Source organism: Mauremys reevesii, linkage group 24 (assembly GCF_016161935.1).
Source record: "Mauremys reevesii isolate NIE-2019 linkage group 24, ASM1616193v1, whole genome shotgun sequence".
Lineage (NCBI taxonomy): Eukaryota > Metazoa > Chordata > Testudines > Geoemydidae > Mauremys > Mauremys reevesii.
This window is the reverse complement of record NC_052646.1, coordinates 21,741,559-21,765,428: the sequence shown is the minus strand read 5'-3', so window position 1 is coordinate 21,765,428 and position 23,870 is coordinate 21,741,559. Positions and strand designations below refer to the sequence as shown.

At 65.2% G+C, this 23,870-nt stretch overlaps 1 protein-coding gene across 4 annotated transcripts in view; it reads left to right on the top strand.

Annotated features, from left to right (window-relative positions):
- Window positions 1-23,539, top strand: part of LOC120390130 (carcinoembryonic antigen-related cell adhesion molecule 1-like) — a 76,335-nt gene extending 52,796 nt beyond the window's left edge. For 2 of the 4 annotated variants that reach the window (XM_039512458.1, XM_039512457.1), the window contains exons 3-11: window positions 1,708-1,983; window positions 2,143-2,394; window positions 18,144-18,419; window positions 18,580-18,831; window positions 20,692-20,967; window positions 21,554-21,652; window positions 21,790-21,881; window positions 22,108-22,149; window positions 22,495-23,539. In XM_039512458.1, the coding sequence (XP_039368392.1) occupies window positions 1,708-1,983; window positions 2,143-2,394; window positions 18,144-18,419; window positions 18,580-18,831; window positions 20,692-20,967; window positions 21,554-21,652; window positions 21,790-21,881; window positions 22,108-22,149; window positions 22,495-22,542 (1,613 nt within the window). In that variant the 3' untranslated portion in view covers window positions 22,543-23,539. Of the gene's footprint in view, window positions 1-1,707; window positions 1,984-2,142; window positions 2,395-18,143; window positions 18,420-18,579; window positions 18,832-20,691; window positions 20,968-21,541; window positions 21,653-21,789; window positions 21,882-22,107; window positions 22,150-22,494 lie in introns of all 4 variants that reach the window. The other 2 variants (XM_039512460.1, XM_039512459.1) reach the window with 2 other exon arrangements.
- The last annotated feature ends 331 nt before the right edge of the window (window positions 23,540-23,870 follow it).

Below are 23,870 nucleotides of genomic sequence, written 5' to 3'. Positions count from 1 at the left end.
GCAGCCTGTCTGCAGGGCAAGAAGCTCCCACGGCTTCACCTCCTGGGTCTCTCCTTGGAGCATTCAGCATCCTCGGCCCCTCCGTGCGCTTCCCCCAGCGAGCCCCCCGGCGGGGTCCTGGGGGGCCACAGGGTCCTGCCCCCCCACGGCGCAGGCAGACGTGACTCTCAGCCAGCCAGTAACACAGAGGTTTACTCAGACGACAGGACACAGGCCAGGACGGGTCTTGCAGGCACAGACAGCAGGACCCCCTTTAGTTAGGTCCATCTGGGGCCCCAGGGAGGCCTGAGCCCCTCTCCATTTCCCAGCCAGCTTCAAAATGAAACTCCCCCCAGCCTCTCACTCAGCCTTCCCTGGGCTCCTCCCCCAGCCTTTGTCCAGTGTCCCGGGCAGAGGTGTCACTTGGCCTCCAAACCCCCCCCCCAGTTTACCTGCTCAGGTACCTCCCTCCCCAGGGCAGCCAGTCCCAGCACAGCCCCCTGCCACCTTCCCAGGCCAACGCCCCCCACTCAGCACTCACAGAACAGCCAGAACATTCCCACGGCCTCACACCGGGGGAGGAGCCGGGCACCGCGCCCCACGCCCACCTCTGTCCTGCCGGCGCCCCAGCCACTCCGCATCTGCCCTGTCTCCAGCCGGGCTCCCTGTCGCCTGGGACGTCCCCTGTCGCCTGTCGCTCTGTGCACCAACCCCGCGGGTCAGCGCCGTTCCTGCGCCCTGGGCTCCGCCTGGCTCTGCAGCCGGGTCTGGGGTCTTCAGCAATCTGGGATTCTCTCCTGGGACTCACCAGCTCCTTCCTGGTGCACCTGCCCCCCACGGCCCCCGTGCTGCTCGGTGCCCCCCAGCAAGGGGAGCTGGAGAGTTAATTAGCCAGTGGGCAGGACAGGGAGCTCGGAGGGGGACAAGGGGATGGGGGCTGCCCTGAGGGAGCAAATGAGAGGGGATGTTACCAGCCCCCCGGGGAAGGGGGTACAGACTGGAGGGGTTTCCATGACCCTGTCTCTGGAGTCCGGATGCCCCCTCCCCAGTCAGACTCTCGTGGGTCGTGGGGAGAACCCAGGGGGCCTGGGGCTGCGAGGCCCTTGCTGAGCTATGGGGCTGGGTAGGAATGGGGGGCAGTGCTAGGCTGGGCAGCTGTCCCCCACCAGGACATCACCCCGATCTCCCCGGGGACGGTGAGCGGTTCTGGCTGACTGCCCCCGATGCACCAGCGAGGTCACCCCCACCCCCGGCCTGGGTCTGGGATGGGCAGCGCCGTCCAGGTCAGAGGGGACGGCAAGGAACCGGCACAGGGCCGTGCCCACGGGGCAATGCCAGCAGCACCAGGCGACCTGTGGGGTTGTGACCCTTGAGTCGGGCCCAAACCGTCACGGGATCGGCTTGAAAATCCTGCTGTCGGGACGCAGCCTGGGATCTGGTACAACAACAGCCGAGAGTCTTCTGAAAATAACGGGGCTCCAGGAGCCAGAGCCTCAGGGAGGCACCAACTGTGAGACTCAACGTCAGGGAGAGGGACCCTCTGCCAGAGCCCAGAAGGCGACTGCCCGTCTCCGCAGCTCTGAGGGGCAAAGGGCGAAGGACCCTTCCCACGACACCGCAGGGCAGTGACAACAGGACACTTCCCCCAGTCCCGCGGGGCGGTGGCCCCAATCCCAGGTGGATGGAGAGGCAGGACACACGGTAACGCTCTCTCTGCTCCCTGCACAGAAAAGCTTGCCAAGCCCACGGTGACGCCGAACCAGAACCAGGTGCCTGAGAATGGGACCCTCACCCTCACGTGCAACACTTCCCCCAGCGCCGACACTGTGCTCTGGCTCCAGAACGGGTCGTACAACACACCCAACAAGCGGCTGGGGCTGTCCCCTGACAACCGGACCCTCACGGTGCAGAATTTCACCTGGGGCGACACCGGGACCTACCAGTGCGAGGTCAGGAACCCCGTCAGCAGTGAACGCAGCGAGCCCAGCACCGTGACGCTGGCCCGTGAGTAACTGCAGCCCCGTCCCCCGGCCGCGCTGCCCCTGCCCTGGCAGCGTCACCCAGCCACGGAGATGCGGCTGCCTCTGGGGTGGGGTGTGGCACCTATTTATACCTTGTTCTGCTGTCCCCTCCTTCCCAACGATCCTCTCCCATTCTGTGTAGATGGGCCAGAATCCGCCAGGATAGACCCTCCAGGACCCGTCAACCTGACCCTTGGGTCCCGTCTCACCCTGACGTGTGTCACCGACTCTGTCCCAGCCCCGAGCTATTCCTGGTTTCTCAATGGCAACAAATTACCCCAGACCGGGAGCAGCTTGACCTTTGACCTGACAACGTTAAATCTGGGCACGTACAAGTGCCAGGCTGACAACCCTGTCACCGGCCTCACGGCTAACGCGGAGATCGAGGTGCTGGGTGAGCAGCCGGGCACCGCGCCCCACGCCCGCGTCTGTCTCAGACACACAGAGCACAGGGGCCTCCGTTGCTGTCTGTCCAGCCAGCGTCCTGGCCACAGCGGGTCTGTCCTGTCTCCTGCCGGGTGCCTTGTCTGCATGGGACGTGCCCTGTCACTCCGTGCACCAACCCCATGGGTCAGCGCCGTTCCTGCACCCTGGGCTCTCCCCGGCTCTGCTGCCAGTTCTGGGTCTTTGCGTCTGTTCTGGATTCATCCCTCGAGCTCTGTTCTCCAGGGGACGCTCCCGTCTGTCTCCAGTCCGGATCAGACACCCCCTGTCGCCTGTCACTGCCGGCGCCGCTCCCGCTCCCCGTGCTGGGGGCTCTCGGCTATTTCACTGTCTCTCCAGCCACACCCCCCTGCCCTCTGGTCCGGCCCAGGGCCCAGCTCCACCCCGTGGGCTCTGTCCTGTGGGGGCTGCTCCCAGTCGTGCTGCAGCTGGGCTGGACGCTGCCTGTCGCCTGCCAAGCGATGCCCGACCCGTCCGATCAGCAGGTCGGTGCCCTGCGCTGCGCCCGTCTCTCCCCCTCCCGGCTCCGTCCTGTCCCTGCCCCTCCGGGGCATCTGTCGTCTGTGGGACGCCCCCATCACACCCCACTGCAGCTCAGACAGCAGATTCCTGCCCCCCTGGCGCCTCCGGCTGGTTCCCACCTGGGCCGGGCGTGTGGCCATGGCTCTGGCGGGGGGGGGTCGGTCTGTACCCGCTGTCACCCTACGGGCTGGCTCCAGGCCCCCAGCCGCACACCGGGTCTGTGTCCAGACTCACAACCCCGTCACCGGCCGCACTGCCTGGGCGTCTGTCGCCGTGCGGGTGACAGGGACGGGTGAGTCCCTGGGATGGAGCAACGCGCTGCAGACACAGGGATCCCAGTGCTGGCACCAACGCCCCAGCACAGCGCTAGGGGGCCCGGGCTGCAGGGAGCGGGGTGAGGGGATTGTGGCTGAACGTCTGATCCAACCCCCCTCCAGTTTCTCCTCCAGACGCCCCTCATCCGGGTCTCTCTGCTGGGGCCATCGCTGGGATCGTCATTGGGTCACTGGCGGGGGCAGCGCTGGTCGGAGTCTTGGCCTATTTCCTCTGTGAGTAAGAGCCCCCCCCCGGAGAGCCAGGACTCCTGGGTTCTATCCTGGCACCGGGAGGGGTGTGGGGTTTAGTGGTTAGAGCGGGGGGGGGGCTGGGACCAGCACCCCAATTCCAGCGTCTCTGATGATTCGTTCCAGACTCTCGCGGCCGGAACGAGACCCCCAGGGAGAATGAGGCACCCGTCCCGGTGTACGAGAACCTGCCCCCTACAGCTGGGGCGGGGCCAGTGGTGAGTGACAAGGGCTCAGCCCCTCCCTGCTATTCCAGGCCCACCCCCTCCTCTGTGGGTGCCCCTCAGTCTGGACCCGCAGCCCCCAGCCAGTTTACCCTGTCCCCTTTGGGTGGGGGTGGGGGGGTTACACAAACCCTGGGTCCCATTAACTGTCCCGGAGACACCCCCCCCCCCGAGCTCAGCTGTGGGGTCTCTGGGGTCTGGTGCTAACGACCCTCTTGCCTCTGTCTCCTGCAGGCCCAGCCCGGGAGTCCCCCTGACTCCAGCCCCACGTACCAGGTGAGCGCCGGCCCCTTGCACTGTATCCTCCCCGAGGGGGGTTGGACCCAGTGGAGGGAGGGGGGAGCTGCCCCCCCCAGAAGCCCTATGGCTGGGAACGGGGCTGGTTATCACATCCCAGAGCTGGGGGCGGGGGGGGGCAGAGTGAGCCAGAGGGGGACCAGCCGGGAGCCCCAGGGCTGAGGGGAGGGGCTGGGGTGGCCCAGCACTGGGGGGAGGGATGGGAGGGGCTGTTGAGGCCCATGGGGGGAGCTGGGGGCTGGGTCCTGCAGGGTGGGGTCCCCAGCTCTCCCCTGGGGCGTCTCTGGCTGAATCGTCCCCGTTTCCCCAGACGCTGCAGCCCCGACAGCCGGACGTGTACGAGGAGCTGAAGAAGTGATGCCCCCTCCTGCCCCCGGGGCCTGCTGGGAGGGGCCCGGGGCATGCTGGGAGGGGCGCGTCCCTGAGCCTGGGTCCCGACGTCCCGTCAATGACGCGTTAAAGGGCAGGAACAGTCACCGCCCGGCCCGGGGGTCCGTCCGTCCGTCTGTCCACGCTGCTCCCTGGGCCGATCACCGCAGCGTCTGGGCCCCTGCGAGGAAATCAGAAAGTCGGCACCTGTGACTGGCTCTGGCTCCGTTGTGCCCAGCCCAGGATTCGGCTGGTGACGTCTCACGACCAAACAACCCCCAGCCTGGGGCACGTGCCCTGTTCTCTGCCCGCCTGACCTGGGCCTGGCGCTCTGTGTCCCACACCAGGCCGCGGGAGCTCCCCACTGCACGGAGGGGCCCGGGCGGCTCAGTGACCGGCCTGGTCCCACGGGGAGTCTATGGGGCTGCAGGGACTCAGACCCGGGTCTCCCCAGTGCCCGGCTGGTGCCCAAACCAGGGACAGGGGCCCATGCCCAGGGCTTCCCCCCACCCTCCCCCCAGTGCCCAGCCCCACATCTTCCCCTCACAGTTCTCCCCTGCAGAGCTGTGAGCAGCGACGCCGACCTGCCCGGACGGGACCCGGGACCCCTGGCAGAGGGCACAGGGCACCGAGGGGTTCACAGGGCCCCCGGCTCTGACGTCTCCAGACCAGCCCCCCAGGGAAGCAGCCGGGAGGGAAAAGCGCCCAGTGCGGGGGGGTGTTTCTGAGGACAGACACTGGCTGGGGGGGAGGTATCGTGGGGTGCGGGGGGCACCCAGGGTCCTGCCCCGAGGGGAGCAGCTGCCAGCGGGTTTGTCTCCTGCAGGGAGCGTCGGAGCCCGGCCGGCTGGGAGCTGGGGGGAGCCGGATGCTGGGGGGATCTGAACCCCGCAGGAGCTGCCGGGGCGGGTTCGGCACATCGGGGTGCTGGGAAGCGCGTTCCCAGTTTATTCTCCATCTCACCCATTGTCCTGTTAACTCCAGCGGCTCCTTCTCCCAGCTCTGGGCAATGAGCTCAGCCTGGTTTTCTCTGTAACACCTGGCCGGGCCGGGGCCGAGCGGGGCAGGTTGGGGGTCACTGCTCAGCTGGGGGTTCTGGGCTCTGGGGGGAGCTGGGAACTGGGCCAATGGGCAGCGACAGGTGCTGGGGTGGGGGAGGGAGGGTGCCGATTGTGGACCTGCCAAGGGCTGAGTGGGGGTTGTGTCACCCATGGCGGGGAGGAGGGGTTGGGCATCTGACAAGGCTCCTTGTGCCAGGGCAGGGATGTGACGCTCTGAGCCTCGGGGGACACCCTGCACCCCCATGTTCATCCTTATCACATGATTGTGTGGTGTCCAGTGCGAAGTTTGTCACGTCGGCGTCTTCGGAAGGCTCCTGATGCCCTGAGCAGGGTTGTTACAGGCTGTAATTTCATGTGTATAGTTATGAGGCTGAAAATGTGTCTCATGGCTTAAAGCCGCCCAGGCAAAACCCTCCAGGAGCAGAGGGGCGGTTCACACCTCATCAGGGCACGTCTGGGACAAACCCAGCCCAGCCTCACGGGAACAAAGGACACTGGCCCAGGCAGCCACAAAGGGTTTGTTGGAGTCTCCAGTGAGTCACCCCCCTCCCCTGGGTCAGTCGGGGGCTGCGATGAGGTGACGCTCACCTGACTCGGGGGGGGGGGGCAAAGCCAGGAGGGAAGAAAGAACAGGATAAAAGGGAGACGTTTGCCGTGTTCTCTCGCTTCCACCTCCATCCCCAGACACCAGCACCAAGCGACTGAAGCGCTGATCTAAGGGGAGAGCCTGGCTGAGGGGCGACCAGCCTGTGGTGAGAAGCAGCTAAGTGTGTAAGGGCACTGAAAGGGTTAAGCTCAGCTTAGAATGTGTTTTGCTTTTATTTCATTTGACCAAAACTGACTTGTGCTTTGACTTATAATCACTTAAAACGTCTCTGTGGTTAATAAATCTGTTTGTTCCACCTGAAGCAGAGACCCCCCCCCCTTGGGATAACAAGCCGGGTAAATGTCAGTGTGGTGGTTAAATTGCCGAACTCCTGTAAGCTTGTCACGTCCGGCGGGCACAACTGGGCACTGCACGACGGAGCTTCCCAGGGTTGTGTCTGGGGCCGGAGATACTGGCTGGTGTCACTCGGGAGCCGGGAGCAGCTGACACGCCAGCGTCTGTGCGTGAGCAGCCCGGGAGGGAGGGGGGCTCTCACAGCAGAGCAGGGTCAGGCTGGCCCCCCGAGGCGAGGGTCGGAGTGACCCAGCAGATCACCGGCCCGGATAACCCCGGGAACGTCACAAGGGGGTCGCCAGGGGGCTCACAGCCCGGCAACCGGGAAGCGTCTCACAGCCCAGCATGGTGGGGGGGGGAACGTGGGGAGCAGAGTGAGATCAAAGGCCCCACACGTGGCCTCAGCGCCAGACCGCGCGTCTGCCTGACCCACGGCTGGGGGCGCCCAGCTCAGTCCCACCCCCAACATCTGGGGCTCAGGGGCCCTGCCCACGGCCATCCCCGTGTCCCAGGTGTACCCCTGCCAGGCGCTCGGTCTCCATCTCCTGCCCGGCCGGGGCTGAATTCAGCAGGGCCAGAGACAAACTGCCCCGGACTCATCCCTGCAGCCCCTCTGGGCCTGGCTGCAGCTTATGGGGCAGTACAACCCCCGGAGTTAACCCCTTAGTGACCAGCCAGCCGCCTCCCCGAGAATGATCCCCCTGCACCAGGGGCTCCTGTCCCTCCCGCCTGGGCCCCTTCTCGGGGCCGATGCCGCGTGGGGCCGATCAGGGACGGCGTCGCTGGAACAGAAAGAGACGTTCACGGGGCCTGTGCCATGGCCCCGCCCGGCGTCGGAGCCCCAGGCCATGGAGTCAGGACTGGCCGACCAGCAGCCCGCTAAGGCCTGGCCTATGGGGAATCCCCCTGGAGTGGGGGTGGGGAGGGGGTTCCAGTGGGTCCCGGGGGGGTCAGAGTTGGGCTCAGGTTGCCAACTTCATTTGCAGAAAAGCGAACACCCCGTCTGCCCCCGCCCCAAGCCACCCCCTCCCTCCGTCGCTCGCCCCCCCCACCCTCACTCACTCGCTCATCTTCACCGGGCTGGGGCAGGGGGCTGGGGTGCAGGAGGGGGTGAGGGCTCCAGGTGGGGGTGCCGGCTGTGGGGGGGGGCTGGGGTTGCGGGGTTTGGGGTTCAGGAGGGGGCTCCAGGCTGGGGATGGCGTACGGTGGGGGTGTGGGATCTGTTTGCAGCCGGAAATTTGGAATTCAGAGTGTGGGAGGGGGCACCGGGTTGGGGTGCAGGAGGGGGTGAGGGCTCTGGGCTGGGGGTGCAGGCTCTGGGCAGTGGCCAGAAATGAGGGGTTCGGGGTGAGGGAGGGGGCTCCAGGTTGGGGCGGGGGGCTGTGAGGGCTTGGGGTGCGGGCTTAGCGCTGAAGCAGAACTTTGGGGTGCAGGAGGGGTTTCGGGGTGCAGGCTCCAGGCAGCACTTACCTCAAGAGGCTCCCAGGAAGCTGCCCCCACCTGCAGGCGCCGCCCCCTCAGCTCCCATTGGCCGCGGTTCCTGGACAACGGGAGCTGCTGAGCTGATGGGGGGCAGCACAAGGAGCCCCCGTGGCAACCCGAAAACCGGCCGCCTGCACCCCCGAGCTGGGCCTGGCCCCGAGCGACATTTATTCCATGACCTGGCAGTAAATACAAACCCGCTGCTGGTCCATGGGGCAGCTGGCCTGAGGGGGTGAACAACGAGGTCAGGGCAGCCCCACAGCGACCGGGTCACCGGCTCAGCTGGGCCCCCTGCACCCCATTGTGTTATAACCCGGCCCCAGGCAGGGCCCCCCCCCGAGCACAGGCCGTCCCTGCAGGCTGGGGGCTCCGGGCAGGGCCCCCCCCCGAGCGCAGGCCGTCCCTGCAGGCTGGGGGCTGGGACCCTCTGGGCTTTGCCCTTCGCTGCAGCAGGACCCGGGGGGCTGGAGCCATATGGACAGTGGGGGGCTGAGAGCCACTGACCCGAACTGCAAACCCTGCGTATGTTGGAAACCACGTCCCGCGGGGGGGCGACAGCCCCGTAGTTCCAGCACCCACCGCAGGACCCATCTTGATCCAGTGCGGGGGGAGGGGTCTGTGGTGTGAGCCTGGACCCACAGGCAGGGCAGCCCCACAGGGCCCCTCCTGAGACTGTCCCCTCCCAGCCACACCCGCCCACCTGCCAGGGAACAGTGTGTGCGGTCGGGGGGGGGGTGACTCTGCTGCTTCCTGGGGGTGACTGTCCCCTGGGTCTCACGCTCCTTCACAGCCCCCCCCCCCCCCCGTGGTTACTCTCGGCCCCTCCCAGCGGGTATTGCTGAACCAGGCGATTGCAGCATTTCCTGCCCGCAGCTGGGATTGGGGGTGGGGCAGAGCTGGGAGGTTGATCCATTGGCTGGATGTTCCCATCACCAGGAATTGCCACCTATGGGCCTGACTGGTGGGGGGAGCCCAGGGCTGGGCTAGCAGGGCACTGTGGGTTGGGAGTGAGGGGCACCGGCAGAGTGGGGGGACAGGGCCAGGTTGGCAGGGGCTGCGGGACAGGAGTGAGGGGCACCGGCGGGGCTGGGGGGGACAGGGCTGGGCTAGCAGTGGCTGCGGATCAGGAGTGAGGGGCACTGGCAGGGCTGTGGGAGGAGCTCAGGGCTGGGCTAGCAGGGGCTGCGGGTTGGGAGTGAGGGGCACCGGCAGAGTGGGGGGACAGGGCCAGGTTGGCAGGGGTTGCAGGTTGGGAGTGAGGGGCACCGGCAGAGCTGGGGGGAAGTCCATGGCTGGGGTAGCAGGGGCTGCAGGTCGGGAGTGAGGGGCACTGGCAGAGCTTGGGGGCCAGGGCTTGGGTAGCAGGGGGCTGCGGATCAGCAATGAGGTGTATCTGTTTGTATCAGTCTCTCTTATTTCTCCCCCACCTGCCGTGTCTGTCCTGAGCTCCTGCCTCCAGCTGGCTGCCACGACCGAGCTCCCCATCGCCCCGACCCACAGAGCCGAGTGTGTGTGTGTGGGGGGGAGTCAGCCTGGCCCTGCAGCCGCCGTCTGAGAACGTGGAACCCGACGGCTCCTCAGTTACTAGCCACGCCGAGCCCTGCATGGCCACAGAGGGCCGCTGACAATGGGCCGGAACCACACGCTGCTCACTGCTCACCACTCCCAATACGACAGGTGACCTGTTCCCGCTGGCCAGTCAGGGTTGGGTCCATCTGGGGGACTCTGGTCTCCGCACTGTGTCCCTGGCCGTGCGCTGGGGTCTGGCAGCTCTGATCCTGGGGCTGGGTCCTGGAGTCGGTTCCCAAAGAATTTCCTTCAGTCCCGCCTAGCTGAACCTTAACCAATCGTTATACTGACACTTTACTAACCAACCCTAACACAGTGCCACGAAATCCGCTAGCCAGCCCTACCCCAGCACCGTCACTCATTGACACCCAGCAGCCTTAACTCTGTGACAGGCAGAAACAACCAAAGAACCAGGCAGAGACCAGACAGATAAACGGGGGAAGTGGGGACCGGAGCGATAAGCAATGAAGAAAGGAGGATTTCACACCCCAGCTACTGATAAGTGGTTTCTTGCCAGACAGGAGCTACCAAACTCCGTTTTCTGTAACCATCTTAAGCTCTGTTTCTGTGTCTGGCGCTAGTGGGGGCATTAGGACACGGGGTCTCCTTCTTAGCACCCTGATCTTACATTGATTTAATGCAATGTAGATGGAACGTGAGGATGTGACTTCCTGCTTCTCAGCTGATGGCGTCGTTACTATTCCAGGAGTCCAATACTCAGACCTGCTGAGGTTGGCCTGCCTCCTGGGTATAATTAACAAGGCCCTTATTGGGCTTCGCAGGCCGGCGGCCTGTACTCTGAACAGTTCCTTCACCCAGCCACAGCTCCTGTGCTTACTCATAAAGCCAACGGGGTTCCAGTGATCGCCACAGTGGGGTGAACCAGGATATTTAGCACCCCAGTTGCGGAAGGCGACCACCCTAACAGTGTGTCCCAGCAGGAGCGATGTCCAGCATCTGCAGCAGTGTTCAGTACGTGAGTGATTTCGGTATTATTGTGTTGTACTTCAATACCTGTTAGTTCTCCTGTCTGTGCAATAGCTTGTAAATGTGAATGTAACGTCGGATGCATTAACAATTTGCTTATCATGGTCATATTCATGCCTCAGGTTACAGCCGTTACATTGTGATACAATTGTGGTCTATACAGTCCATACAGATACGTACTATTCAAATTCACAACTTTTAATCTTTGTCATGTTGCAGAAACATCTATTAACTAAACAAGTCATAAAATACAATTCCTTATTGTCTGCTATGACCATTGGACAATGACTCCTCACACAAACACATCCCCAGCCTGCACACACAACAGCTGCTTCTGTGCAGTGACTATATCAGACATACGCCTTCGGGTTCCTTTGTCTTTAACCCAGAAACATTCGTCTCTTTCTTGTACATTCTGATCCTCACACACAGATCCCAGATTTTCATGGGCTCCCACTGAAGCATGTCAATGGTTTTCTATTGTTGGTTTCCTTTGTATGCCCAGGCCTGGCGATCAGTGGAATCCAGAACCACATTTTGCATTAGCTGGATTCCCACAGGTGCCACTGGCTAGACACCCGTAGTGAGACGGGGGGTGCGGTTACTACACAGGCCCGTACAACTGTCTGATCTTCATTTAGGGTCAATTTACCAACTTCCACCAGGCCATTAATTGTCTCTCCCCTTCTGTAACATTTTCCCACGGCAGCTTTTTCATTTCCAAAGGCAGATTTCCTGGCCTGCCTTCCCGGAGTATCTGAATGACCCATTGCTCACTCAGCTCCTGGGCCTGATCACAGGCTAATGCAAGGGACACGTTTTCTTGTCTTGATTCCATGGTCCCTGCTAACAGGAACGAATCCTTGTCCCCTCGCTGTTGCCACACTGGCCGTATGTTAGAAGAGAATTGCTGTCCCCGTTCCTGATTTTGGCCAGGCTGCACTGATGGGCTTTGTGTTTCAGCTGTAACATAACACAGTGTGTTTGCCAGTTCCACGATGTTAGCAGCACCCAGGGCTCCAGCTCCTAATCCCGTTCCACCCAAAGCAGTTTCCAATACACCCTGGGAACCTTTTCGCTAGGCTGCCGACCCCTCCTGGCTGCCCGGCGAATCCAGTAACCGTCAGCAGCTCACACTGAGACAGCGTGAGGGCAGGTCTGGGTCTTGACTGCACTGCCCCTTCCAGTAACCAGGGACGTACCTCCCTGTCCTTACATCCCACTGCGCACCACACCCAGGGGCGTTCAGCTGGGCTTGCACACGCACTTGGGTACGACTTGCCAATTATTGCTGATTTTCCCCCAAGCAACTAGTGTTTTCACGTAACCCCTTTCCCCTTGGTCACTTCACTTTGTGCTAAAAAAATGTTATGTCCATCGTTCCATTCCCACCAACAGATGAACCTGGTGTCGCCTGCATATTTTGCCTTTAAATGTGCCTTTACCGCCCTGTTAACAGACTGGGGTTCCTTGACCTCCGCCCTTCCGCAGCATTGGTTTCTGTAAATACAGTTAAAATGCTTATTAACCCTTTTCTGCCTAATGCAGTGTTTTCTTTTCTTGTAACACAATACACAACAACGCTAGCAACAAGACAACACAAGAGAAAAAACAAAACATAAAACACAAAACACAGGTTTTGTCGCAGCAGTAGATTCATGGCATTCTGGGTTGCTCTTCAGCTGGTACCAGCTTTTCCTGGTTTTCTGAAAGACAAAAAGAGCATGTTTCTACCCCTTTTGGGGTGGCAGATTAATGCTTAAACGATCCTTTTACAAATGCCCCTGCTGATTGCAGGCAAAACAGAGGAATCACCCCCCTACGTTCCTGTGTTCTATACGGAGGCCAGGTTTTAATGCCTTCCACCTTTTAAGGGCTGAGGGGAAATTATCCCACTCTTCAGTTATTAAATCCATGAGGTGGGGACCTCGGTTTTCCTTCTTATACAGCAGACCAAGTTTATGGTGTTTTTCCTGCTGTGCTAAGCTTTACGTTTATTCACAGGTAATAGCGGAGAAGCATCATTACCGTGTGACCTTAAAGTTTTTTTCCAAAACTCACACCCACTAGACATTGTTACAGGGCTGCTTATTAACATTACACTTATCCCAGTGTTTGCTGTTAGCATCAGATCTATGACAAGGATTTGGTTGTACCAGGCCTTGTAGTTAGACAATTCTTTGAGGCCAGTGTGTTCAATGTCCTCTTGAAATCTTTGTATAATTATATCCTTGGGGTTCGGGCGGGGAGCCAGCCTGGCCCTGCAGCCCCAATGGCCACCCCCAGCCCCTGCTCGGCCCCACAGCCCTGGCCCCAGGGGCAGCCACAATGGGCCGGCGACTCCCCGACATCCCGGGGTAACGATCAGCAAAGCCGGGAACCGCCGGACGCCGCTAGTGGGACCCGCCCCCCGTGTGTGTCCCTGCGCCCCCTGCTGGACGGGACAGGCCCTGCTGTGGGTGGGGGGGGGAGGAGAAGTGTGTGTGTGTGTGTGGTGGGGGTGGGTGGATGTGGCTCTGTGTGTGGGTGGGTGCGGGGGGGGGCTATGGTGGGGGCGGGTGGACAGACGTGGCCCCACAGGGGTGGCAGGATCAGGCTGCCCAGCCCAGCTCTGTGTGTGTCTGGGCCCGGGGGCCTCACACTGTGTGTCCTGTTCCCCCCCCAGCCCGGCCCATCCTGCGGGGGGGGGGCGGGGCTTTGGCTCCCAGCAATGTCCCAGGTTCCCGTCAGTCTGGGCTCTGCCCCCCCCCAGCTCACAGGGGTCTCCTTGTGCCCCCCACGCCCTAATGGGGGGGTCTGTCTCTCTGCCCCCCCACTTCCCACGGGCGGCCTCCAGGGATGAGCCCCCCCCTCCACACACCCGCCACTGGGGGGCGATATCTGGGGGGGGGGGTTCCTGGAGGCTGTGGGGCCCTGTCCTCTTCCACGCCCCAGGGGACGATTTCTCCCCCATCTGCCAGGGCCGGTCTCCAGTCCCCCCCCGGAAAGCGCAGGGGGGGGACTGGAGACGCCTTCGCTATAGAGTCCGTCTGGAGATCCCGTGATGCTACCCTGCCCCCCCCCCGCCCCTCCCCCGGTGTCCGGGTGGGGGCGGGGAGGGGCGGGTGAGTCCCCCTCCCCCCGGGGCAGGCAGGGCTGTCGAGAAGGGGGGGCAGGTGCCAAAGGGGCCGCACCCCCCGCCCCGTCCCTGCGCTGAGCCGGGCAAGGGAGGGGCTTCGTGCCAGCTCCGCTCCCACCCGTCTCTGCCCTTTGCCTCCAGCCGGGAACCAGGCGTCTCTGCTGCCCCGGCAGCTCCCGGCGGGTCCCGCAGCAGCGACGGGCGATGGGGCGAATCCCCCACAGACCGGGCGGCCCTTGGCCGGGGATTCTCCTGGCAGGTCAGAGGGGGAGACCGTGGGACCCAGGTGTCCGGGACACAAAAGCCTCCAATAGGAGAAAGCAGAGGGGCTGCGGGTCGGGACAGAGGGGCACCGGCAGAGCTGGGTGGGGGCACCCCAGGGCTGGGGTAGCAGGAGGGGGCCTCTGTGCCCCAAAGCCCCGGGGGGGCCCATAGAAGCCCCATTGTTCCCCGCAGCTTCTGCTTTGCATGGGGGGATTAGCAGGGATCAGCTGTTTGTGTCTCTGTCCCAGAGCACTGGGGGGGACACACCCAGCCCCCCCTCACTGAACTCCCTCCCCCAGATCTAGCAGGCGGGACCAGCCCCACGCAGAGACCCAGGGACCAGGCACCCCACGGGGGCCGGGGGGAGAAGGGAGAAGACCCTTCCCCTCCCCCCTCACTGGTTCCTTGCTCCAAAGCGAAGGGGAAGTGGGCGGACGAGGCTGGAGGGGGGGAGTCTGAGGCTGGAGGGGCCCCGTGGGGCTGCCCTGCCTGTGGGTCCGGACTCCAGGGTCCCGGCCCAGAGACGCCGCCCCTGGGTCGAGGCAGGTCCCGCTGCAGGAAGAGGTGTCGGGGCAGCACCTGGCGAGGGGCCCCTTGCAGCTGGGAGGGTGGAGCCGGGGTGGGGGGACCCAGGTGTCCCGGACACACGGGGCTGGAACAGGGGACAGTGCAAGTGAAAGCAGAGGGGCTGCAGGTCGGGAGTGAGGGGCACCAGTTAGTATCAGTCTCTCTGGTCTCCGCCCGCAGCCTCCGTCCTGGGCTCCTGCCTCCAGCCGGCGCCGGCCCAGACCCCAGTGACCATCGTCCTCACCCCGCCGAGCCCCGAGGTGGGAGGGGGCGTCAGCCTGGCCCCGCAGAATCCGCCACAAGACATGCGGTCCTGCAGCTGGTTCCGATCAGCGACCGCTGCTGAACCCAGCCGGATCCTCACCTACTACCCACCTCCAAACCCCGCTCAGAACAACGGCCCGGCCCACACGGGGCGGGAGACAGCGGGGCCGGGCTGCGTCCTGCACATCGCGGGGTTAATGCTCAACTACACCGGGAGCTACACGGTGCAGATACAGATCCCGACCGCTGCTATCCCGGACCTCGGCACGGTGCATCTGCGCGTCTCTGGTAAGTGCCACCCCCGGAGCTGCGCTGATCCCGTCCGTGTCCCCCCCGCCATCCCCGCCCCAGCGACGGGGCTCTGGGCGTCTCCCCCGGCGATCAGCCCGGCTGGTGAGGGGCTGTCGGGGGCTGTGGGGGGGTCTGGCCCCCCAGGGCGGGGGTGTCCCCAGATCCCCCGGGGCATCTCTGACCCCTCCCTGTTTCCCCAGAGCTGCAGGCTGCGCAGCGGGGTGTGTGCGGCCAGCTGCGGAGATGAGGCCCCCCAGGTGCCCTGGTGCATGCTGGGAAGACCCCTGTATGGGGGGGGGTCAGACCCACCTGCTCTTTTACTGCTGCTTTTCTAAGTTCCGGAGCCTGCGGGGGAGGGGGGCTCATGATGTCACTGTGGGGCCCTTTGCACCAGGGCTCCCCAGACCCAGCCCCCCCCCGACTGTCTGCAGCGGGGGGGGGAGCCGGGCGCTGTTGGGGTCACACTCGCTGGTCCCTGAAGGTGAAACTGGACCCAGAGCACCCAGCAGGGTGGGGGGGACTGTCCCTGGGGGACTCGGGGGGTGCTGGGGGCTGATATCCAGCCCAGGGGGGTCAGCGCTGACCCTGGAGGGCTTGGCGGGGGGGCGGCGCTGGGACCTGCTGGCATCCAGGAGCCGGATGGCCAGAGCCAGAGCTGGGGGCTGGCACCCGCCCAGGGAGCTGGTGAACGCCCGGGCGCTGCGTGCGAGTCCTGACCCAGCCGCCCGGCGAGGCCCAGCGGGGGCAGCTCATCGTGGGGGTGAAGGGGGGGCTCTGCCTGTCAGTGTCTCCCAGGCATTAGCAGGCTCAGCTCTGGCTCCGGGATGGGACGTCCCTCGTGCCCAGTGAGTGGCTGGGGCTGTCCCCTGACAACCGGACCCTCACGGTGCTGGGTGTCACCCGGGGCGACGCTGGCGCCTACCAGTGCGAGGTCGGGAACCCCGTCAGCACCAACCGCAGCGAGCCCAGCACCGTGACACTGGCCTGTGAGTAACTGCAGCCCCGGCCCCCAGCCCCTCTGGCCCTGCCAGCATCACCCAGCCACGGAGATGCGGCTGCCTCTGGGCTGGGGCAGGGGGGTGTTTATACCTTGCCCTGCTGGTGCCAACCCTCCCCCGATCCCCTCCCTCTCTGTGTAGATGGGCTACAGCAGGCCAGGATAGACCCCCCAGGACCCATCGGCCTGACCCTCGGGTCCCCTCTGACCCTGACGTGTGTCACCGACTCCGCCCCAGCCCCGAGCTATCGCTGGGGTCTCAACGGCACCGACACTAACGAGACCGGGAGCAGCTTGACCGTTAACCCCACAACCTTGGATCAGCTGGGCACGTACAAGGGCCGGGCTCACAACCCCATCACCGGCCTCAGGTCTAGCGCAGAGACCGAGGGGCCGGGTGTCCCGGGGTCCCCGGGCGCTGCTCTGGGGCTGCTCCCCACCGAGCCAGGCAGGACTCTGGGAGCCTCCTCCCCCTCGGAGCAGCCTGTCTGCAGGGCAAGAAGCTCCCACGGCTTCACCTCCTGGGTCTCTCCTTGGAGCATCCAGCATCCTCTGCCCCTCCGTGCGCTTCCCCCAGCGAGTCCGCCCGGCGGGGTCCTGGGGGGCCACAGGGTCCTGCCCCCCCACTGCGCAGTCAGACGTGACTCTCAGCCAGCCAGTAACACAGAGGTTTACTCAGACGACAGGACACAGGCCAGGAGGGATCTTGCAGGCACAGACAGCAGGACCCCCTTTAGTTAGGTCCATCTGGGGCCCCAGGGAAGCCTGAGCCCCTCTCCACTTCCCAGCCAGCTTCAAAATGAAACTCCCCCCAACCTCTCACTCAGCCTTCCCTGGGCGCCTCCCCCAGCCTTTGTCCAGTGTCCCGGGCAGAGGTGTCACCTGGCCTCCAACCCCCCCCCCCCAGGTTACCTGCTCAGGTACCTCCCTCCCCAGGGCAGCCAGTCCCAGCACAGCCCCCTGCCACCTTCCCAGGCCAACACCCCCCACTCAGCACTCACAGAACAGCCAGAACATTCCCACGGCCTCACACCGGGTCAGTAGCCGGGCACCGCGCCCCACGCCCACCTCTGTCCTGCCGGCGCCCCGGCCACTCCGCATCTGCCCTGTCTCCAGCCGGGCTCCCTGTCGCCTGGGACGTCCCCTGTCGCCTGTTGCTCTGTGCACCAATCCCACGGGTCAGCGTCGTTCCTGCGCCCTGGGCTCCGCCTGGCTCTGCAGCCGGGTCTGGGGTCTTCAGCTCTCTGGGATTCTCTCCTGGGACTCACCAGCTCCTTCCTGGTTCGCCTGCCCCCCACGGCCCCCACGCTGCTCGGAGCCCCCCAGCAAGGGGAGCTGGAGAGTGAATTAGCCAGTGGGCAGGACAGGGAGCTCGGAGGGGGACAAGGGGATGGGGGCTGCCCTGAGGGAGCAAATGAGAGGGGATGTTACCAGCCCCCCAGGGGGTACAGACTGGAGGGGTTTCCATGACCCTGTCGCTGGAGTCCGGACGCCCCCTCCCCAGTCAGACTCTCGTGGGTCATGGGGAGAACCCAGGGGGCCTGGGGCTGCGAGGCCCTTGCTGAGTTATGGGGCTGGGTAGGAATGGGGGGCAGTGCTAGGCTGGGCAGCTGTCCCCCACCAGGACATCACCCCGATCTCCCCGGGGACGGTGAGCGGTTCTGGCTGACTGCCCCCGATGCACCAGCGAGGTCACCCCCACCCCCGGCCTGGGTCTGGGATGGGCAGCGCCGTCCAGGTCAGTGGGGACGGCAAGGAACCGGCACAGGGCCGTGCCCACGGGGCAATGCCAGCAGCACCAGGCGACCTGTGGGGTCCTGACCCTTGAGTCAGGCCCAAACCATCACGGGATCGGCTTGAAAATCCTGCTGTCGGGACGCAGCCTGGGATCTGGTACAACAACAGCCGAGAGTCTTCTGAAAATAACGGGGCTCCGGGAGCCAGAGCCTCAGGGAGGCACCAATAACTGTGAGACTCAACACCGGGGAGGGACCCTCTGCCAGAGCCCAGAAGGCGACCGCCCGTCTCCGCAGCTCTGAGGGGCAAAGGGCGAAGGACCCTGCCCACGACACCGCAGGGCAGTGACAACAGGACACTTCCCCCAGTCCCGCGGGGCGGTGGCCCCAATCCCAGGTGGATGGAGGGGCAGGACACACGGTAACGCTCTCTCTGCTCCCTGCACAGAAAAGCTTGCCAAGCCCACGGTGACGGCCAGCAAAACCCAGGTGCCTGAGAATGGGACCCTCACCCTCACGTGCAACACTTCCCCCAGCGCCGACACCGTGCTCTGGCTCCAGAACGGGTCGTCCATCGCACCCAACAAGCGGCTGGGGCTGTCCCCTGACAACCGGACCCTCACGGTGCAGAATTTCACCTGGGGCGACACCGGGACCTACCAGTGCGAGGTCAGGAACCCCGTCAGCACTGAACGCAGCGAGCCCAGCACCGTGACGCTGGCCTGTGAGTAACTGCAGCCCCGTCCCCCGGCCGCGCTGCCCCTGCCCTGGCAGCGTCACCCAGCCACGGAGATGCGGCTGCCTCTGGGGCGGTGTGTGGCACCTATTTATACCTTGTTCTGCTGGTCCCCTCCTTCCCAACGATCCTCTCCCATTGTGTGTAGATGGGCCAGAATCCGCCAGGATAGACCCTCCAGGACCCGTTAACCTGACCCTTGGGTCCCGTCTCACCCTGACGTGTGTCGCCGACTCTGTCCCAGCCCCGAGCTATTCCTGGTTTCTCAATGGCAACAAATTACCCCAGACCGGGAGCAGCTTGACCTTTGACCTGACGACGTTAAATCTGGGCACGTACAAGTGCCAGGCTGACAACCCTGTCACCGGCCTCACGGCTAACGCGGAGATCGAGGTGCTGGGTGAGCAGCCGGGCACCACACCCTACACACGCCTCTGTCTCAGACACGCACAGCACAGGGGCCTCCGTTGCTGTCTGTCCAGCCAGCGTCCTGGCCACAGCGGGTCTGTCCTGTCTCCCGCCGGGTGCCTTGTCTGCATGGGACGTGCCCTGTCACTCCGTGCACCAACCCCGTGGGTCAGCGCCGTTCCTGCACCCTGGGCTCTCCCCGGCTCTGAAGCCTGGGGGCTGGCTTCTCCAGGTGTGCTCTGGATTCACCCCTCGAGCTCTGTTCTCCAGGGGACGCTCCCGTCTGTCTCCAGTCTGGATCAGACACCCCCTGTCGCCTGCCACTGCCGGCGCCGATCCCGCTCCCCGTGCTGGGGGCTCTCGGCTAGTTCACTGTCTCTCCAGCCACATCCCCCTGCCCTCTGGTCCGGCCCAGGGCCCAGCTCCACCCCGTGGGCTCTGTCCTGTGGGGGCTGCTCCCAGCCGTGCTGCAGCTGAGCCGGACGCTGCCTGTCGCCTGCCAAGTGACGCCCGACCCGTCCGATCAGCAGGTCGGTGCCCTGCGCTGCGCCCGTCTCTCCCTCCCGGCTCCGTCCTGTCCCTGCCCCTCCAGGGCATCTGTCCTCTGTGGGACGCCCCCATCACACCCCACTGCAGCTCAGACAGCAGATTCCTGCCCCCCTGGCGCCTCCGGCTGGTTCCCACCTGGGCCGGGCGTGTGGCCATGGCTCTGGCGGGGGGTGTCGGTCTGTACCCGCTGTCACCCTACGGGCTGGCTCCAGGCCCCCAGCCGCGCACCGGGTCTGTGTCCCTGCCTGAGATCTGGGCGCTGCTGGCCCCGGCGCTGCCTCCTGGGGGTGGGTAGCGGATGGGGCAGATCGGGGGGGGGGAGGCACCATCTCTCTGAGCCGCTGTTTCCTCCTTCACTCTGTTGATTCTCTCCTGGGACTCACCAGCTCCTTCCTGGTGCGCCTGCCCCCCACGGCCCCCGCGCTGCTCGGTGCCCCCCAGCAAGGGGAGCTGGAGAGTGAATTAGCCAGTGGGCAGGACAGGGAGCTCGGAGGGGGACAGGGGGATGGGGGCTGCCCTGAGGGAACGGACAGGAGGGGATGTTTCCAGCCCCCCAGGGAAGGGGGTACAGACTGGAGGGGTTTCCATGACCCTGTCGCTGGAGTCCGGACGCCCCCTCCCCAGTCGAACTCTCGTGGGCCGTGGGGAGAACCCAGGGGGCCTGGGGCTGCGAGGCCCTTGCTGAGCTATGGGGCTGGATAGGAATGGGGGGCAGTGCTAGGCTGGGCAGCTGTCCCCCACCAGGACGTCACCCCGATCTCCCCGGGGACGGTGAACGGTTCTGGCTGGCTGCCCACGATGCACCAGCGAGGTCACCCCACCCCCGGCCTGGGTCTGGGATGGGCAGCGCCGTCCAGGTCAGTGGGGACGGCAAGGAACCGGCACAGGGCCGTGCCCACGGGGCAATGCCAGCAGCACCAGGCGACCTGTGGGGTTGTGACCCTTGAGTCGGGCTCAAACCGTCACGGGATCGGCTTGAAAATCCTGCTGTCGGGACGCAGCCTGGGATCTGGTACAACAACAGCCGAGAGTCTTCTGAAAATCACAGGACTCCAGGAGCCAGAGCCTCAGGGAGGCACCAACAACTGTGAGACTCAACGCCGGGGAGGGACCCTCTGCCAGAGCCCAGAAGGCGACCGCCCGTCTCCGCAGCTCTGAGGGGCAAAGGGCGAAGGACCCTTCCCACGACACCGCAGGGCAGTGACAACAGGACACTTCCCCCAGTCCCGCGGGGCGGTGGCCCCAATCCCAGGTGGATGGAGGGGCAGGACACACGGTAACGCTCTCTCTGTTCCCTGCACAGAAAAGCTTGCCAAGCCCACGGTGACGTCGAACCAGAACCAGATGCCCGAGAATGGGACCCTCACCCTCACGTGCAACACTTCCCCCAGCGCCGACACCGTGCTCTGGCTCCAGAACGGGTCGTACATCGCACCCAACAAGCGGCTGGGGCTGTCCCCTGACAACCGGACCCTCACGGTGCAGAATTTCTCCTGGGGCGACGCCGGGACCTACCAGTGTGAGGTCAGGAACCCCGTCAGCACTGAACGCAGCGAGCCCAGCACCGTGACGCTGGCCTGTGAGTAACTGCAGCCCCGTCCCCCGGCCGCGCTGCCCCTGGCCCTGCCGGCGTCAACCAGCCACGGAGATGCAGCTGCCTCTGGGGTGGGGCAGGAGGCTGTTTATATGGGGACCCCTCACTGCTTCCAGCCATCCCCTGACCCTGTCCCTCTCTGTGCCGATGGGCTGGACTCTGCCAGGATAGACCCGCTTGGACCCATTGCCCTGACTCTCGGGTCCCCTCTGACCCTGACGTGTGTCGCCGACTCCGTCCCAGCCCCGAGCTATCGCTGGGGTCTCAACGGCTCTGACACTAAGGAGACCGGGAGCAGCTTGACCTTTAACCCCACAAGCTTAGATCACCAGGGCACGTACGAGTGCCGGGCGCACAACCCCGTCACCGGCCGCACTGCCTGGGCGTCTGTCGCCGTGCGGGTGACAGGGACGGGTGAGTCCCTGGTGTGAAGCAACGCGCTGCAGACACAGGGATCCCAGTGCTGGCACCAACGCCCCAGCACAGCGCTAGGGGGCCCGGGCTGCAGGGAGCGGGGTGAGGGGATTGTGGCTGAATGTTTGATCCAACCCCACCCCCATCTCTCCTCCAGACGCCCCTCGTCCGGGTCTCTCTGCTGGGGCCGTCGCTGGGATCGTCATCGGGTCACTGGCGGGGGCGGCGCTGGTCGGAGTCTTGGCCTATTTCCTCTGTGAGTAAGAGCCCCCCCGGAGAGCCAGGACTCCTGGGTTCTATCCTGGCACCGGGAGGGGTGTGGGGTTTAGTGGTTAGAGCAGGGGGTGCTGGGACCAGCACCCCAATTCCAGCGTCTCTGATGATTCCTCCCAGACTCTCGCTGCCGGAATGAAACCCCCAGGGAGAATGAGGCACCCGTCCCGGTGTACGAGAACCTGCCCCCTACAGCTGGGGCGGGGCCAGTGGTGAGTGACAAGGGCTCAGCCCCCCCTCTCCCCTGCTATTCCCCTCCTCTGCGGGTGCCCCTCAGTCTGGACCCGCAGCCCCCAGCCAGTTTACCCTGCCCCTTTGGGCGGGGGGGTTACACAAACCCGGGGTCCCATTGACTGTCCCAGGGTGTCCCCCGCCGAGCTCGACTGGGGGGTCTCTGGGGTCTGGTGCTAATGACTCTCTTGCCTCTGTCTCCCCCAGGCCCAGCCCAGGAGCCCCCCTGACCCCAGCCCCACGTACCAGGTGAGCGCCGGCCCCTTGCACTGTATCCTCCCCTGTAGGGGGGTTGGACCCAGTGAGGGGAGGGGGAGCTGCCCCCCAACAAGCCCTTTGGCTGGGAACGGGGCTGGTTATCACATCCCAGAGCTGGGGGCGGGGGGGCAGAGTGAGCCAGAGGGGGACCAGCCGGGAGCCCCAGGGCTGAGGGGAGGGGCTGGGGGGACCCAGCACTGGCGGGGAGGGATGGACCCCCCAGGATGGGAGGGGCTGTTGGGGCCCGTGGGGGGAGCTGGGGGACTGGGTCCTGCAGGGCGGGGTCCCCAGCTCTCCCCTGGGGCGTCTCTGGCTGAATCGTCCCCGTTTCCCCAGACGCTGCAGCCCCGACAGCCGGACGTGTACGAGGAGCTGAAGAAGTGACGCCCCCTCCTGCCCCCGGGGCCTGCTGGGAGGGGCCCGGGGCATGCTGGGAGGGGCGTGTCCCTGAGCCTGGGTCCCGACGTCCCGTCGATGACGCGTTAAAGGGCAGGAACAGTCACCGCCCGGCCCGGGGGTCCGTCCGTCCGTCTGTCCATGCTGCTCCCTGGGCCCATCACCGCAGCGTCTGGGCCCCTGCGAGGAAATCAGAAAGTCGGCGCCTGTGACTGGCTCTGGCTCCGTTGTGCCCAGCACAGGATTCGGCTGGTGACGTCTCACGACCAAACACCCCCGGCCTGGGGCACGTGCCCTGTTCTCTGCCCGCCTGACCTGGGCCTGGCGCTCTGTGTCCCACACCAGGCCGCGGGAGCTCCCCACTGCACGGAGGGGCCCGGGTGGTTCAGTGACTGGCCTGGTCCCATGGGGAGTCTGTGGGGCTGCAGGGACTCAGACCCGGGTCTCCCCAGTGCCCGGCTGGTGCCCAAACCAGGGCCAGGGGTCCCCGCCCAGGGCTTCCCCCCACCCTCCCCCCAGTGCCCGGCCCCACGTCTTCCCCTCCCGGGGGCAGTTCTCCCCTGCAGAGCTGTGAGCAGCGACACCGACCCGCCCGGACAGGACCCGGGACCCCTGGCGGAGGGCACAGGGCACTGAGGGGTTCACAGGGCCCCCGGCCCTGACGTCTCCAGACCAGCCCCCAAAGGGGTTGGGAGGTCCCTGCCCCGAGCCGGCAGCGCTGGGCGCGGTGACCGCGGTGAGCCGTGTGCTGGGGGCACGGCCGGAGCTGTGTCTGGCCTGGGTCCCAGGGGCCGGTTCCAGCCAGGCAGCGGGAGGCGCCAGGCCCGTCCCTGGCAGACAGGAGGCACCGGGCCGTTCTCTCTGTGCCCGGCTCCGGGGGCGCTGGGTGGTGCCGAGCTCGCCAGGCGGCTGGTTCCACCCGGAGCCAGGCCCCAGCAGCGTCTGCACCAGCCCCAGGGAAGCAGCTGGGAGGGAAAAGCGCCCAGTGCGGGGGGCATGAGGGGGTGTTTTCTGAGAACAGACGCTGGCTGGGGGGGAGGTATCGTGGGTGCAGGGGGCACCCAGGGTCCTGCCCCGAGGGGAGCAGCTGCCAGCGGGTTTGTCTCCTGCAGGGAGCGTCGGAGCCCGGCCGGCTGGGAGCCGGGGGGAGCCGGACGCTGGGGGGGCTGAACCCCGCAGGAGCTGCCGGGGCGGGGTCGGCACGTCGGGGCGCTGGGAAGCGAGTTCCCAGTTTATTCTCCATCTCCCCCGTTGTCCCGTGAACTCCAGCGGCTCCTTCTCCCAGCTCTGGGCAATGAGCTCAGCCTGGTTTTCTC